At 53.3% G+C, this 14,604-nt stretch overlaps 1 protein-coding gene across 33 annotated transcripts in view; it reads left to right on the top strand.

Moving 5' to 3' along the window:
- Positions 1–14,604, top strand: part of RFX2 (regulatory factor X2) — a 208,254-nt gene that overhangs the window by 182,388 nt on the left and 11,262 nt on the right. For all 33 annotated transcript variants that reach the window (XR_013531020.1, XM_054249415.2, XM_035286199.3 and 30 more), the window contains 6 exons: positions 1,774–1,955; positions 4,914–5,033; positions 7,561–7,676; positions 10,154–10,272; positions 10,590–10,702; positions 11,195–11,349. Coding sequence is in view for 32 of the 33 variants with exons in the window: in XM_054249415.2 (XP_054105390.2) it covers positions 1,774–1,955; positions 4,914–5,033; positions 7,561–7,676; positions 10,154–10,272; positions 10,590–10,702; positions 11,195–11,349 (805 nt within the window). In the remaining variant the exon portion in view is untranslated. The remainder of the gene's footprint in view (positions 1–1,773; positions 1,956–4,913; positions 5,034–7,560; positions 7,677–10,153; positions 10,273–10,589; positions 10,703–11,194; positions 11,350–14,604) is intronic.

The raw sequence follows: 14,604 nt of genomic DNA, 5'->3' as shown, positions 1-14,604 counted from the left end.
ACAGATATTTCCTCCTTTGTGTCTTGTGGGATGTGCAGGGCACAGGGACAAGGGCTTCTCAGGCAGAGGGTGGTGCAAGGGGCAGCATGGCTGGTGGGGGAGGGCTGAGGACCCAGCACTGCTCGCTCTGGAGCGCCCCGGCAGCGGGAGCCCTTCAGAGCTCTGGAAGCTCAGCCTAGACACAGCAGCCGACAGCCTCATACAGAGTGGACCAGGCAGGGGCAGCTGGTTTCCCCCGACGCTCTTGTCTTGGGATCTGGACTTGGGCCTTGCTTCCGTGCGTGTAATTCCTGTCTTTCTCCAAATCACAGGCATCAGTTAAAGACTTTCGTATTCACATAGTAGACCTCTCTGGATCAGAGGGACAGGTGATCAGAGAGGGAGACGTGGAAACCAGAATGAAGTCGCAGCCTTTAAGGCACTCGGCTCAGGCATCACGCGGTGGACGGGCCACCTTTGTGTCCATGCCCCGTGTGGGGGCTGAGCTCTTCATGTGGACAGTTCTTGCCCTTCTCACTGGGTGTTGACCTCTCGGGGCATAGTCCTTGGCTGTAGACTCATTTAACCCATCTTTTTGTTGTTTTGTTTTGTTTTTTGAAAGAGACAGAGTCTTGCTCGGGCGCCCAGGCTGGAGTACAGTGGCTCACTGTTTTAGCTCATGGCAGCCTCAACTTCCTGGGCTCAAGCAATCCTCCCACCTCAGCCTCCCAAGCAGCTACATCCTGCCTTTTGACTTAGACACAAAACCTTGCATATAAGCATTTGTGTGTTTTGTTAAATTCCCATCTGTACCTCCCTCAGTAAGGGATCTCAGTGCATGTTAGCTCACTGCTGACTGCAGAACACGGGGCTGTGGGGCCCGAGTCTTCTTCAGCCTTCCTGTTTAGCATCAGAATTTCTCTCCACTCCCGTACGTTGAGGAGCTCTTTGGTACTGAAACCCTGTGTGGTGGTGTGTGGGCGTTTAAGTGGCTGAAGACAGCACCTAATAGTTCTTGCGCACACCCAGATTTTTATAAACTGAGCCTGCCGGGCGTGGCGGCTCATGCCTGTAATCCCAGCACTCTGGGAGGCTGAGGCAGGTGGTTCACCTGACGTCAGGAGTTTGAAACCAGCCTGGGAAACATGGTGAAACCACGTCTCTACTAAAAATACAAAAATTAGCCGGGTGTGGTGGCGCACGCCTGTAATCCCAGCACTCTGGGAGGCTGAGGCAGGAGAATCACTTGAACCCAGGAGGCAGAAGCTGCAGTGAGCCAAGATGGCACCACTGCACTCCAGCCTGGGTGACAGAGCAAGACTCCTTCTCAAAAAGAAAAAGAGAAGGCTGGGCACAGTGGCTCAAGCCTCTAATCCCAGCAGTTTGGGAGGCCGAGGCGGGTGGATCACGAGGTCAAGAGATCGAGACCATCCTGGTCAACGTGGTGAAACCCCGTCTCTACTAAAAATACAAAAAATTAGCTGGGTATGGTGGTGCGTGCCTGTAATCCCAGCTACTCAGGAGGCTGAGGCAGGAGAATTGCCTGAACCCAGGAGGCGGAGGTTGCGGTGAGCTGAGATCGCGCCATTGCACTCCAGCCTGGGTAACAAGAGCAAAACTCCGTCTCAAAAAAAAAAAAAAAAAGAAAGAAAAAGAGAAAAGATGACTTCCTCAGATGGATCTCCTCACCCCATTTGGTAATACAGGGAAAGCAAGTCAATCTCTTAATGAGTCTGTGTTGCATGTTGGCGTCCCTCAGGATTCTGACACACAGGCGTGTCTTTCTTTGCGCAGCTCCAGTGGCTGTTGGATAATTACGAAACTGCGGAAGGCGTGAGCCTCCCCAGAAGTTCCCTTTACAACCACTACCTTCGGCACTGCCAGGAGCACAAGCTAGACCCCGTGAACGCCGCCTCCTTCGGGAAACTGATCCGTTCCGTGTTTATGGGGCTGAGAACGCGGCGGCTGGGCACCAGGTGGGTAGACAGCCCCCAGCCCACCTGTCCTTCCTTTTCCCTTCCTGAGAAACGGAGCTTTCTGGAAAATGTGAGGCTTCCTCCTCTTGTCCAGGTGGCCAGACTCACAGCCGCCTCTGAGTGCTGCACTTCCTGTCAGTTGGTGGCAGCCTTGGCTGTGGCCAGGTGTAGCCCAAGGTGTTGGCTTTAGAAGCCGGCGAAGGGATATGGAGGTCCCTCTGGTTTTCTCTCTCTTTTTGAAATTTCCCAAACAATACAGGTTTTTGTTTTGTTTTGCTTCGTTTGAGACGGAGTTTCGCTTTTTGTTGCCCAGGCTGGAGTGCAGTAGCGCGATGTCGGCTCACTGCAACCTGGGCCTCCCAGGTTCAAGTGATTCTCCTGCCTCGGCCTCCAGAGCTGGCCATACTTTTTTTTTTTTTTTTTTAAGCAGCCTCTTTGGTGGTGCACACCTGAAATCCCAACAGTTTGGGAGGCTGAGGCAAGAGGACCGCTTGAGATGGGCAATACAGCAAGACCTCATCTCTACAAAAAAACTGAAAATTCTATCTCCTGAGCACGGAGGAAATAAAAAAACTAAAAATTGGCCAGGGACAGTGGTGCACACCTATTCGCATACCTGTAATTTCACCTCTTCGGGAAGCTGAGGGGGAGGATCGCTTGAGCCCGGGAGGATAAGGCTGCAGTTAGCCGTGGTTGCGCCACTGTAGTGCAGCCTGGGCAAGACAGCAAGACCTTGTGTCATACGAAAAGTAGCCCCTGGTGTAGGAGCAGAGCTGGATTTACCATTTCTTGGTGTTTGCTGGTGTTGATGTTGTTGGAGGCAGAGTCTCTCTGTCACCCAGGCTGAGCACAGCGGCGCCATCTCCGCTCACTGCAGCTTCCGCCTCCCAGGTTCGAGCAATTCTCTTGCCTCAGCCTCCCAAGTAGCTGGGATTACAGGCGCCTGACACCACATCTGGCTAATTTCCCTATCTTTGGAGAGATGGAGTTTCGACTGTCTCAAATTCTTGGTGGCCTTGGCTGGTCTCAAACTCTTGGCCTCGAGTGGTCTGCCTGTCTCAGCCTCCCCAGGTTCTGTGATTACAGGTGTGAGCCACCGTGCCCTGGATCCACCCCGCCTTCCCTTGGTCTATGGCAGCCCCAGGGCATCACAGGCCATAGACTTATGACAGACAATAAAGCAAACTCCTCTAACAGAAAAACGCAGCAGCGTCTCCAACCCAAATCTGCCTTTGTGGGGTTAGGGCTAACTCACGCTCTCTCTCAGAGCCGGTGTCCTGGCTGTCTGTAAACAGCATGGTGGTGGGTCCACAAGGACCACAGTCCCTTGTTCTCTGACACTTTGTAACCCTTTGCAGAGAATGGCCTTAGGGATCATAGACACATAGAGGAGAGAAAGAAGTGGAAGTGACCGGAAAGCCTGGTCTCTAGGGACACAGCCCCTGCTCTCAGAGGGGTTGCCCCTGCAGAGTATCCCAGATGCTGGCTTGAGGATTAAGGCTGATTCTCCCCCCACCCGCCCCCCACTCCCTGCCCTGTTTTCCCTCTAAGCACCTGGCTAAACATGGACCTCATCTAGAAAGGGCCCAGGCTGTCTGCTATTGCAATAAAATTGAACAGGGAAAAGAGGCCAGGCGCGGTGGCTCAGGCCTGTAATCCCAGCGCTTTGGGAGCCCTAGGTGGGTGGATCCCGAGGTCAGGAGTTTGAGACCAGTCTGGCCAACATGGTGAAAACTGACCTCTACTAAAAATACAAAAAAATTAGCTGGGGATGGTGCTATGCGCCTATAATCCCAGCTACTTGGGGAGGCTAAGGCAGGGAAATTTCTTGAACCCAGGAGTAGGAGGTTGCAGTGAGCCGAGATGGCACCACCATACTCCAGCCTGGGCAACAGAGTGAGACTCCGTCTCAAAAAAATTTTTTTAATAAAAGAAGAAGAACTAAACAGAAAGGAGCCAGGTGCCTCCTGCATATCCCTGTTGCCAGCTCTGGAGAAATGGCATCCTGTGAGCTGGGTGTCTGCACAGCCATGTCTGTGGATTATTGCTTCTTTCCTGAAAGGTCTCTGCAAGCTGTTTTCTGAACCAAATTGTCTAAAGCGCTCTGCTCATCATTCTCCTGCAGCAAGCTCATGTAATGGTTCCCAAACTGTGCTTTTCTCCAAAATGTGTTACTAGATGATTGAAAGGGATGGGGAAGAGGTGGTAATAATCATCATAGAGACTGAGCCACTGGAGCGCCGCAAAGCTGCCCTGGTGTTCCCAGCACAGGACTTGTCCGAGCCTTAATTATCCTATGAGAGGGGCTCTGCATGACAGGGCATTATGTGCAGAATTCCTCCATCACATTTCTCACGCGGTTCAGGAAATGCTGAACCAGAGAGGCCTAAGGGAAAGGGCAAGGAAGAGAGCGTCCCAGCCGAGTGTGTCGGCACATGCCAGCAGTCCCAGCTACCGGGAGGCTGAGGCGCGAGGATCACCTGAGCCCAGGAGGTCCAGGCTACAGTGAGCGGTGATTGCGCCACTCCACTCCAGGCCTGGGTGACAGAGCGAGACCCTGCTTCTAAAAAAAAAAGGAGGCCGAGTACGGTGGCTCACGCCTGTTATCCCAGCACTTTGGGAGGCCAAGGCAGGAGAATCACTGGAGCCCAGGAGTTCAAGTAAGACCAGCCTGCCCGACATGACGAAACCCCGTCTTCACTAAAAATACAAAAATTAGCTAAGCATTATGGTCCATGCCTGTAATCCCAGCTGCTCAGGAGGCTGAGGCAGGACAATCTCTTAAACCCAGGAGGCAGAGATTGCAGTGAGCTGAGATCGCACCACTGCACTCCAGCCTCGATGACAGAATGAGATTCTGTCTCAAAAAAAGAAAAAAAGAAAGAAAAAGAGTCCCCACCCATCTCATTGTTCAGGACATCTGCAAAGGGAGCTGACCCTGGGATGTTTGGTTTCCAGGGGCAACTCCAAGTACCATTACTACGGGATTCGTCTGAAGCCAGACTCCCCGCTGAACCGGCTGCAGGAGGACACGCAGTACATGGCCATGCGGCAGCAGCCCATGCACCAGAAGCCCAGGTGGGCGCCCGGGCGGGGTGGGGGCTGGGGGCGGGGCTGGCTTTCCCTTGGAGCATGGAGGTGTTCCTCCAACATGAAACGAACTCATAATAACTCTCCAGTCTCCAGCATCCTGGAAAAGCCAAGGTATTCCCCTCTGCTGAGAATGAGGTGAGTCCAGCAGGAGACACGGACAGCTGGGACGAAACCTCCTCTAGCTCACCGTTTCCAGAGCTTTTGAGCTTTGTAGCAGACGTTATTTTTTAGAGCTGTTCCAGGTTCACAGCAAAATTGAGTAGAAGATACAGAGAGTTCCTCTTCTCCCCTGGCTCTGCTCCCCACAGCCTCTCCCGCCATCAGCCTCCCCCACAGAGCGGTGCGTGGGTTAGGACTGATGACCCTCCACGGAGCTATCACCATCTCCCAGAGTCCACAGTCACCACCAGGACTCACTCTTGGTGTTGTACATTGTACAGTTTGGACAAATGTATAATGACATGTGTCCCCCCTCACAGTGTCACACAGAGCCCTTTCACAGCTTTAAAAATCCTCCACGTTCAGCTTTCCCTTTTTTTTGGTTAGTCTGTCCCAACCACTAGCCCTTGTACCATCCCCATACCATTCCTCCTTACCCAGTGCCATACAGTTGGAATCACAGACCTTTAATTTTTAAAGCTTAGGAAGCAAAGAGAAAGAGAACACTGCGAATGATCCAAAGGCCGGGCGCGGTGGCTCACAGCTGTAATCCCAGCACTTTGGGAGGCTGAGGCGGGTGGATCACGAGGTCAAGAGATCGAGACCATCCTGGTCAACATGGTGAAACCCTGTCTCTACTAAAAATACAAAAATTAGCTGGGCGTGGTGGCGCGTGCCTGTAGTCCCAGCTACTCGGGAGGCTGAGGCAGGAGAATTGCCTGAACCCAGGAGGCGGAGGTTGTAGTGAGCCGAGATCGCGCCATTGCACTCCAGCCTGGGTCACAAGAGCAAAACTCTGTCTCAAAAAAAAAAAAAAAAAAAAAAAGAGAACACTGTGAATGACCCAAGAGGCCAGGAGAAAGTAGCAGGTGTACTCAAGTTGCAACTTCCTGACCTTTGGACCCAGCGGCTGAAAGCCCTGATCATTTTCTCGAATATCCTCTTCTCCATCACAAACTTCTCATCTTCTAAGGCAGGGATCAGCAAACCTTCCCTGTAAAGAGCCAGAGAGCAAATATCTTAACCTTGCAGGCTGGACAGTCCCTGTGTTCAATTCAGCTGCATCCTGAAAGCAGCCACAAACAGCACGAAAATGATGGGTGTGGCTATGTGCCAATAAAACTTTATTTATAAAAACAAGCAACAGAAGTGGCCCTCAGGCCATAGTTTGCTGGCCCCTGGTTTAGGACCCATTCGAATTTCACTGCCTCCTAGAGCACCTCCAGCCACCCACCCCCACGAGTGCCCACCCTGATGGCAGGGGCTGCATCCCCATAGCCTCATGTGGCACCTTCACTCCTGGCACCGGGCCCTCTGCACAGAGCCACCCATGAAGGTGTGTGGCTCAAAAACCCATTCCAGTGACTCCTGACCACACAGCCACTCCCAGGAGTTGGAGGTCCCAGGAGAGAGTTTTCAGAACGTTCCTTCTGTACCTCATTGTCTGCAGACATTGCTGCTGTTGTTCACTTTGGACCCCTGCAAACGCCTGTGTCTGTGCGATGCGCACGGCCTTCCCTGAGCTGGCTGGTTTACACACAGCTCACCGCCATGGTCTCCCTCCTCCCCCCAGGCTTGGCCCCACTTTGTGTTTGATTAGGGGTGCCCCCTGGAGATGCTTCGGCTCAGGCCAGCTCCCTCCTGCCTCCACCACACCACACTCTGGGCTCTGAGGAGCCAGTCATCTGCAAAGCCTTCCTCTGCGAAAGTCTCAGAACTTCTGAGATTGAACCAACAATAAGATGTTTGTGATTCATGCAAAGAATTTCCCTTTTTTTCTAAGAGAGAAGTGTTACAGGGTGAATACATCTGTCTATTTTCTCAAGTGTCCGTTAACAAATTGTGCTTCATCCATGTGATGGAACATTATTCAGCCTTAAAAAGGAGGAAATTCCAACACAGGCTACACCTTGGTGGACCTGGAGGACATTAAGCTCAGTGAGAGAAGCCAGGCGCACAAGGACAATTCCTGCGTGATCCCACTCCTAGGAGGTCCCTAGAGTCCCCCAATTCACAGAGACAGGAAGTCGGATGGGGGGTGCCAGGGGGTGGGGACAGGGATAGGGAGTGAGTATGTCATGGAGACAGAGTGTGAGTGTGGGAAGATGAGCAAGTTCTGGAGATGATGATGGTGACGGTGGCACAGCCACATGAATGTGCTTAACGCTTCTGAGCTGTGCGCTAAAAACGGCTCTGATGGTCACTTTCGTGTTGTGTGTATTTGACCGCAACTTGTAAACATCATACACACACACACACATGCCCGACCGAATCCTGCCCAGCACCCACTCTGTGGGCCCACCCCCTGCAGGGCTGCTGGCCCTCATGGTGCCATGTGTGTCCTCCGTCCCAGGTACCGGCCAGCTCAGAAGACAGACAGCCTTGGGGACAGCGGCTCCCACAGTGGCCTGCACAGCACTCCGGAACAGACCATGGCCGCACAGAGCCAGCACCACCAGCAGTACATAGGTGAGAGGCCGCACAGGCCCCGGGGGTGGGGCTGCCATCTGCTCCTACACTCCTGGCATTCAGCACCAGCAGAGCCGGTGGCATCTAAACAGATGCTTCTGACAGTTTCCTTTTGAGACACCATTCTGGTCAAATAGAAAGTTCTAGATAAACCTTATTTCTGAAATCCCTAAGGCTTTAGAATAACCAGCACATGCCAAAATAATTAATACATAAAGCGACTATCAGAAAAATGAAAAAATAAAGTAAAATGACCATCAGAAGGAAACAGAGAGGACAGGCACGGTGGCTCATGCCCGTGATCCCAGTGCTTTGGGAGGCCAGGGTGGAGGATGGCTTGAGCGGGGAAGTTCAAGATGAGCCTGGCAACATACTTAAAAAAAAAAAAATTTTAAATGAGCCAGGCATAGTGGCAAGCCCCTGTGGTCCCACCTATTCAGGAGGCTGAGGCAAGAGGATTGCTTGAGCCCAGAAGTTTGAGGGTGCAGTGAGCCATGATCGTGCCACTACTCTTCAACCTGGGCGACAGAGTGAGACAAAGAAAAAAAAAAGAACACTAGATATTATCCACTCAGGTTACACGAGGATTTGCCTGCCAGAGGATTTGCCTGCCATCTGGGCTTTCTTCCTTTTTGCCTGGAGCTTTTGGGGTGCTCCTGGTTCACCAACATGAGCCCCTCCCTCGGGGCTGCTCAGGGGACAGCGTTCCTCCCCAGCTGGCCTAGTGGTGGCGCCATCTCTGCCCCGGGAAGGCCCTAACTCAGAGCCTGCCACCAGGGGGCGGCCTGGGGGGCGCGGAACACAGGAAGGCCTGTTGGTGTCAGTATCATGATTCAAGTGGGCTTTGAGCACACTCAGAGGCCCCCACCTAGTTTATGATCTTTTTTGAGCCCACTCAGAGGCCCCCATCTAGTTTATGATCTTTTTTGAGCCCACTCAGAGGCCCCCACCTAGTTTATGATCTTTTTTGAGCCCACTCAGAGGCCCCCACCTAGTTTATGATCTTTTTTGAGCCCACTCAGAGGCCCCCACCTAGTTTATGATCTTTTTTGAGCCCACTCAGAGGCCCCCATCTAGTTTATGATCTTTTCTGAGCCCACTCAGAGGCCCCCACCTAGTTTATGATCTTTTTTGAGCCCACTCAGAGGCCCCCACCTAGTTTATGATCTTTTTTGAGCCCACTCAGAGGCCCCCATCTAGTTTATGATCTTTTCTGAGCCCACTCAGAGGCCCCCACCTAGTTTATGATCTTTTCTGAGCCCACTCAGAGGCCCCCACCTAGTTTATGATCTTTTTTGAGCCCACTCAGAGGCCCCCACCTAGTTTATGATCTTTTTTGAGCCCACTCAGAGGCCCCCACCTAGTTTATGATCTTTTTTGAGCCCACTCAGAGGCCCCCACCTAGTTTATGATCTTTTTTGAGCCCACTCAGAGGCCCCCATCTAGTTTATGATCTTTTCTGAGCCCACTCAGAGGCCCCCACCTAGTTTATGATCTTTTTTGAGCCCACTCAGAGGCCCCCACCTAGTTTATGATCTTTTTTGAGCCCACTCAGAGGCCCCCATCTAGTTTATGATCTTTTCTGAGCCCACTCAGAGGCCCCCACCTAGTTTATGATCTTTTTTGAGCCCACTCAGAGGCCCCCACCTAGTTTATGATCTTTTCTGAGCCCACTCAGAGGCCCCCACCTAGTTTATGATCTTTTTTGAGCCCACTCAGAGGCCCCCACCTAGTTTATGATCTTTTCTGAGCCCACTCAGAGGCCCCCACCTAGTTTATGATCTTTTTTGAGCCCAAACAGAACCCTCCTGGGTTGACTCTCCTGCGGAGATTGAGGTGGGGTCAGGCCTGTCTCCAGGAGGTCACTGCGGAGACTCGTGGCTGGCCTTCTTTCCCAGATGTGCTGCCCTGAGCTGGCTCTGTGGGTACCTGCTGTGTACCAGGGCCTGGGCTCAGGGCATCCTCTGTGTCTGCATATTTAATGCTCCTGGGAGGTGACAATATCCTCTCCATTTTCTACCTGAGAAAACTGATACTTACGAATTCCCTGACTGTGCCGGGCGCAGTGGCTCAGCCTGTAATTCCAGCACTCTGGGAAGCCGCGGTGGGCACATCACTTGAGGTCAGGAGTTTGAGACCAACTTGGCCAACGTGGTGAAACCCTGTCTCTCACAAACACACAAAAATACAAAATTAGCTGGGCGTGGTGACGCACGCCTGTGATCCCAACTACTCAGGAGGCTGGGGCAGGAGAATTGCTTGAACCTGGGAGGCGGATGTTACGCTGAGCCAGGATTGTGCCTCTGTACTCCAGTTTGGGCAACAGACTGAGACTCCATCTCAAAAAAAAATCCGTGACTGCATGGGGTGGGGCAGAGCATCTGTTTCTGGGCCCCTCCCTGATCTACCACGTGGCCTTCTAGTTGTCCGCGCTTCCTAAGAGCCCTGTTTCTGATGTTCCCATGTTCCTCCCCCAGATGTCTCCCATGTCTTCCCCGAGTTCCCAGCGCCCGACCTGGGCAGCGTCCTGCTGCAGGAGGGCATCACCCTGCACGATGTCAAGGCCCTACAGCTGGTGTACAGACGGCACTGCGAGGTGACCGCCCCAGGCCCAGGCAGGCAGCTCCTACGGGTCCCTCCCAGGCACCGCCAGTGCTCAGGCCAGGTGTCCCCCATGTCCCCAGGTGATGCTGAGGAGACGGAGCCCCAGCCCCGAGCCCACCCACAAGCGTCCTCCCTGGAGCAGCAGCCCCTCCCATCCATGTCCACCACCTGCTCCTCTCCTCTCTGTGGCCCCCCTCGGGATTGCAGGGCACCCCACTGCAGCCGCATCACAGCTGCGTACTTGGCGTGTGCTGAGTGCAGATGATGGGTGCGCGGCCCCATCTGTCTCACCGATTCCTTCATTCCTAGGCAACTGTAGATGTAGTGATGAACCTCCAGTTCCACTACATTGAGAAGCTGTGGCTCTCCTTCTGGAACTCAAAGGCCTCCTCCAGCGAAGACCCCACCTCTCTGCCTGCCAGGTGACTGCCACGCCCTGGCTGGGTTCACAGCCCCCCCAGACTTAACCCCCTGCTGACGCCCACAGGTAACCCACAAACTAATGCGTCAGCTCTCCGAGAATCAGGGCTCAGACCCCTCTGCTTCTGTCCCTGTAATTTTTAGACTTCGTAGAATTGACTTGAAATTCACATTGCCATTTGCCCCTTTTCAAGAACAGGAAGGATTTTAGAGGTGACCGCGATGCAGCCATGTAGAAGTGACCCCAACCCGTAGCTGCAGTGAGGCACAGCACGGCCACCAGCAGGGGAGGGACAGCGTGGGCCCCGGGGGAGACCAGAGGCGCAGGGAGCAACACGGAGGGAGGGGACCCGTAGGGGCTCAGGGATGGGGAGCAAAACCCTAGCCCCACTGTTGGGCGCAAGTCCCACAGCCTGGCTCTCTTGTCACTCCTGCGGCTGAGTGAGCCCACCCGGGCCAGGCCACAGCTCACCTGCCCCCTGCACCCTCCACAGTGACGAAGACCCCGAGGGTGCCGTCCTGCCCAAGGACAAGCTCGTCTCCCTGTGTCAGTGCGACCCCATCCTCAGGTGGATGCGGAGCTGCGACCACATCCTCTACCAGGCGCTGGTGGAGATTCTCATCCCCGACGTGTTGAGGCCGGTCCCCAGTAAGTGAACCGCAGCCCTGCCCGGCGCTGCTCCATCCTCTCTTCCTGCCTTCTCTGTCCTTTCTCACCTGTACCTCTTCAGTCACCTCGCCCCATCGCTTTCACAGAAAACCCAAAAGTGGCGGGTCACAGTGGCTCATTCCAGTGCTCCCTGCACTTTGGGAGGCTGACGGAGACCAGCCTGGGCAACATGGTGAGACCCCCATCTCTAAAAAAAAAAAACTAGCTGAGGCCAGGCAGGGTTGCTGAAGCCTGTAATTCCAGCACTTTGGGAGGCCAAGGCAGGCAGATCATTTGAGATCAGGAGTTTCAGACCAGCTTGACCAACATGACCCCATCTCTACTAAAAATACAAAAAATTAACCGGGCATGGTAACACACACCTGTAGTCCCAGCTACTCAGGAGGCTGAGGCAGGAGAATCACTTCAACCCAGGAGGCAGAGGTTGCAGTGAATCAAGATCACACAACTGTACTTCAGCCTGACCCCATCTCAAAAAAAAAAAAAAAAATTAGCTGGGCATGGTGGTGTGTGCCTATAGCCCTAGCTATTGGGGAGGCCGAAGCAGAAGGGTAACATGAGCCCAGAAGTTTGAGACCAGCCTGAGCAACATAGTGAGACCCCATTTCTAAAAGGAATACAAAAATTAGCTGGACATGGTGTTGCATGCCTGTAGACCCAGCAGCCCCGGAGGCTGAGGCTGCGGTGAGCTATGATCACTGCACTCCAGCCTGGGCAGCAGTGTGAGACCCTGTCTCAAAAAAACCAATCCTGCCACGAAGGGCGCTGTGAGCCGTGGAATGTGTGTCCTCTGGCATGCGGATTTGTCCTTGTCTCTGACTTGAGGGGAAGGTCACGGTTAGTGGTTCTGGTGAGCTCTACCTGCTGTCAGCATACTGCCAAGAGCAGCCAGGCTGGGCTTGGTGCTTTCTGAAAGGTCCGTTGGGGGCGTGCAGGCCGGCCTCTGGGAGTAGCCTGCTCCCAGCTCTGGAGCCACGGCTGTGCGGCAGGCCTCAGCCCAGGGCCATGTGGGGTCTTGGCCCACCCTGGTCTTAGAGATGACCACCAGCTGCCTTCCTCCCCACCATGACACTTCCTGAGAGCCACGCCCTGTAGGAGGGGTGGGGACATAAACTTAGAAGAACGAGCTGGGACCTTGCCCTTGGCTCCTGCTAGGGTAGAGGCTGACCTTTAACCCCAGCCAGACCCCACTTCTCAGCACTGTGGGATTCCAGGAGACATTTACACCCCAGCGCCCCGCCCTGTGATTTCCCACAGGACTTGGGAGGTTGGGAGAGGGTGAAACGCACAGTGAGGGAAGAAGCTAGGCTCACCTGTGCCCTTGGAGACCTCCCAGGGCCTCTGCCCTCCCGAGGCAATAACAGCAGCCACCACGAGGGGGCCTTTGGGCCAGGTCCATGCCAAGCTCCCCAAAACCCTGCAGGTTTTCAAGGAAGCTGGGCACAGAGGCCTCTCCTCATAAATCACAGCATCGGGATCATGGGCCGTGCCTCGCAGGCCATCCGGAAACACCCAGGTCCATCAGCACCAGGCAGCTCTCCATCCCGCTGAGTAAATTCTTTGCTCCCTTTGCTGGAAAACGGGAGACAGCAAAAGTATTGCATTTCTCATTGGCCTGGCCTGGCCTTGCGTGGCCGCCGCAAACTGTCCAGGGCAGTGCCCAGTTCCAGTTTCTACATTATGGTGGGAGTTTGGGGCATGGATGCCTTTCCTTTTGCATTTTTAAATATTTTTCTGTGTTTTGTTTGGTTTGTGAGATGAGGTTTTGCTCTTGTCACCCAGGCTGGAGTGAGTGGTGCGATCTCGGCTCACGGCAACTTTCGCCTCCCGGGTTCAAGTGATTCTCCTGCCTCAGCCTCCCAAGTAGCTGGAATTACAGGCACCTATCCCCCACACCCAGCTAATTTTTGTATTTGTAGTAGAGACTGGGTTGACCAGGCTGATCTCAAACTCCTGACCTCCGGTGATCCACCCACCTCGGCCGCCCAAAGTGCTGGGATTACAGGCGTGTGCCGCGATAACTGGCTTTTTTCTGTTTTTCTGTTTCTAACAGTCTTTCTATTCGTTTCTTATTGTAAGCCATCTTAAAAGAAATTGGGAAGTTGCTAGAACGTATTTATGTGTGCATGTTTGTGTCTGTGTGTATCTGTGTGTCTCTGTATGTGCGTGTGTGTGCCTGTGTGTCTCTGTGTGCGTGTATGTCTGTGTCTGTGTGTGTGCCTGTCCGTGTGTGTATCCGTGTGTCTGTGTATGTCTGTGTCTGTGTCTGTATGTGTATGTCTGTTTGTGTGTGTATGTCTGGGTCTGTGTGTGCCTGTCTGTGTGTGTGTGTCTGTGTATGTCTGTGTCTGTGTGTGTGTGCCTGTCTCTGTGTGTGTGTGTGTATGTCTGTGTCTGTGTTTGTGCCTGTCTGTGTGTGTATCCGTGTGTCTCTGTCTGTGTCTCTGTGTGCCTGTGTGTGTGTGTCTGTGTATGTCTGTGTCTGTGTGTGTGCCTGTCTGTGTGTGTGTCTGTCTGTATGTGTCTGTGTGTGTGTGCCTGTCTCTGTGTGTGTGTGCGCCTGTCTGTGTGTGTATCCGTGTGTCTGTGTTTGTGTGTCTCTGTGTGTGCCTGTGTGTGTGTGTCTGTGTATGTCTGTGTCTGTGTGTGTGTCTCTGTGTTTGTGTGTCTGTGTGTGCCTGTGTGTCTGTGTATGTCTATGTCTGTATGTGTCTGTCTGTCTGTGTGTGTGTGCCTGTCTCTGTGTGTGTGTGTGCGCCTGTCTGTGTGTGTATCCGTGTGTCTGTGTTTGTGTGTCTCTGTGTGTGCCTGTGTGTGTGTGTCTGTGTATGTCTGTGTCTGTGTGTGTGTCTCTGTGTTTGTGTGTCTGTGTGTGCCTGTGTGTCTGTGTATGTCTATGTCTGTATGTGTCTGTCTGTGTGTGTGTGCCTGTCTGTGTGTGTGTGTGTGTGTGCCTGTGTGTGTGTGTCTGTGTGTGTCTGTGTCTGTGTGTGTGTCTCTGTGTCTGTGTTTGTGTGTCTCTGTGTGTGCCTGTGTGTGTGTCTGTGTATGTCTATGTCTGTATGTGTCTGTCTGTCTGTGTGTGTGTGTGCCTGTCTCTGTGTGTGTGTGTGTATGTATGTGTGTGTGTGTGTGTGTATGTATGTGTCTGTGTGTGTGCCTGTCTCTGTGTGTGTGTGTGTGTGTGTGTGTGTGTCAAGGCGTCTCTCCCTTGGCATGTTGATATCTGGCGCT

Source organism: Callithrix jacchus, chromosome 22 (genome assembly GCF_049354715.1).
Source record: "Callithrix jacchus isolate 240 chromosome 22, calJac240_pri, whole genome shotgun sequence".
Classification (NCBI taxonomy): Eukaryota; Metazoa; Chordata; class Mammalia; order Primates; family Cebidae; genus Callithrix; species Callithrix jacchus.
Note: the sequence above shows the minus strand (reverse complement) of the source record. Positions and strands in the feature narration are given on the sequence as shown.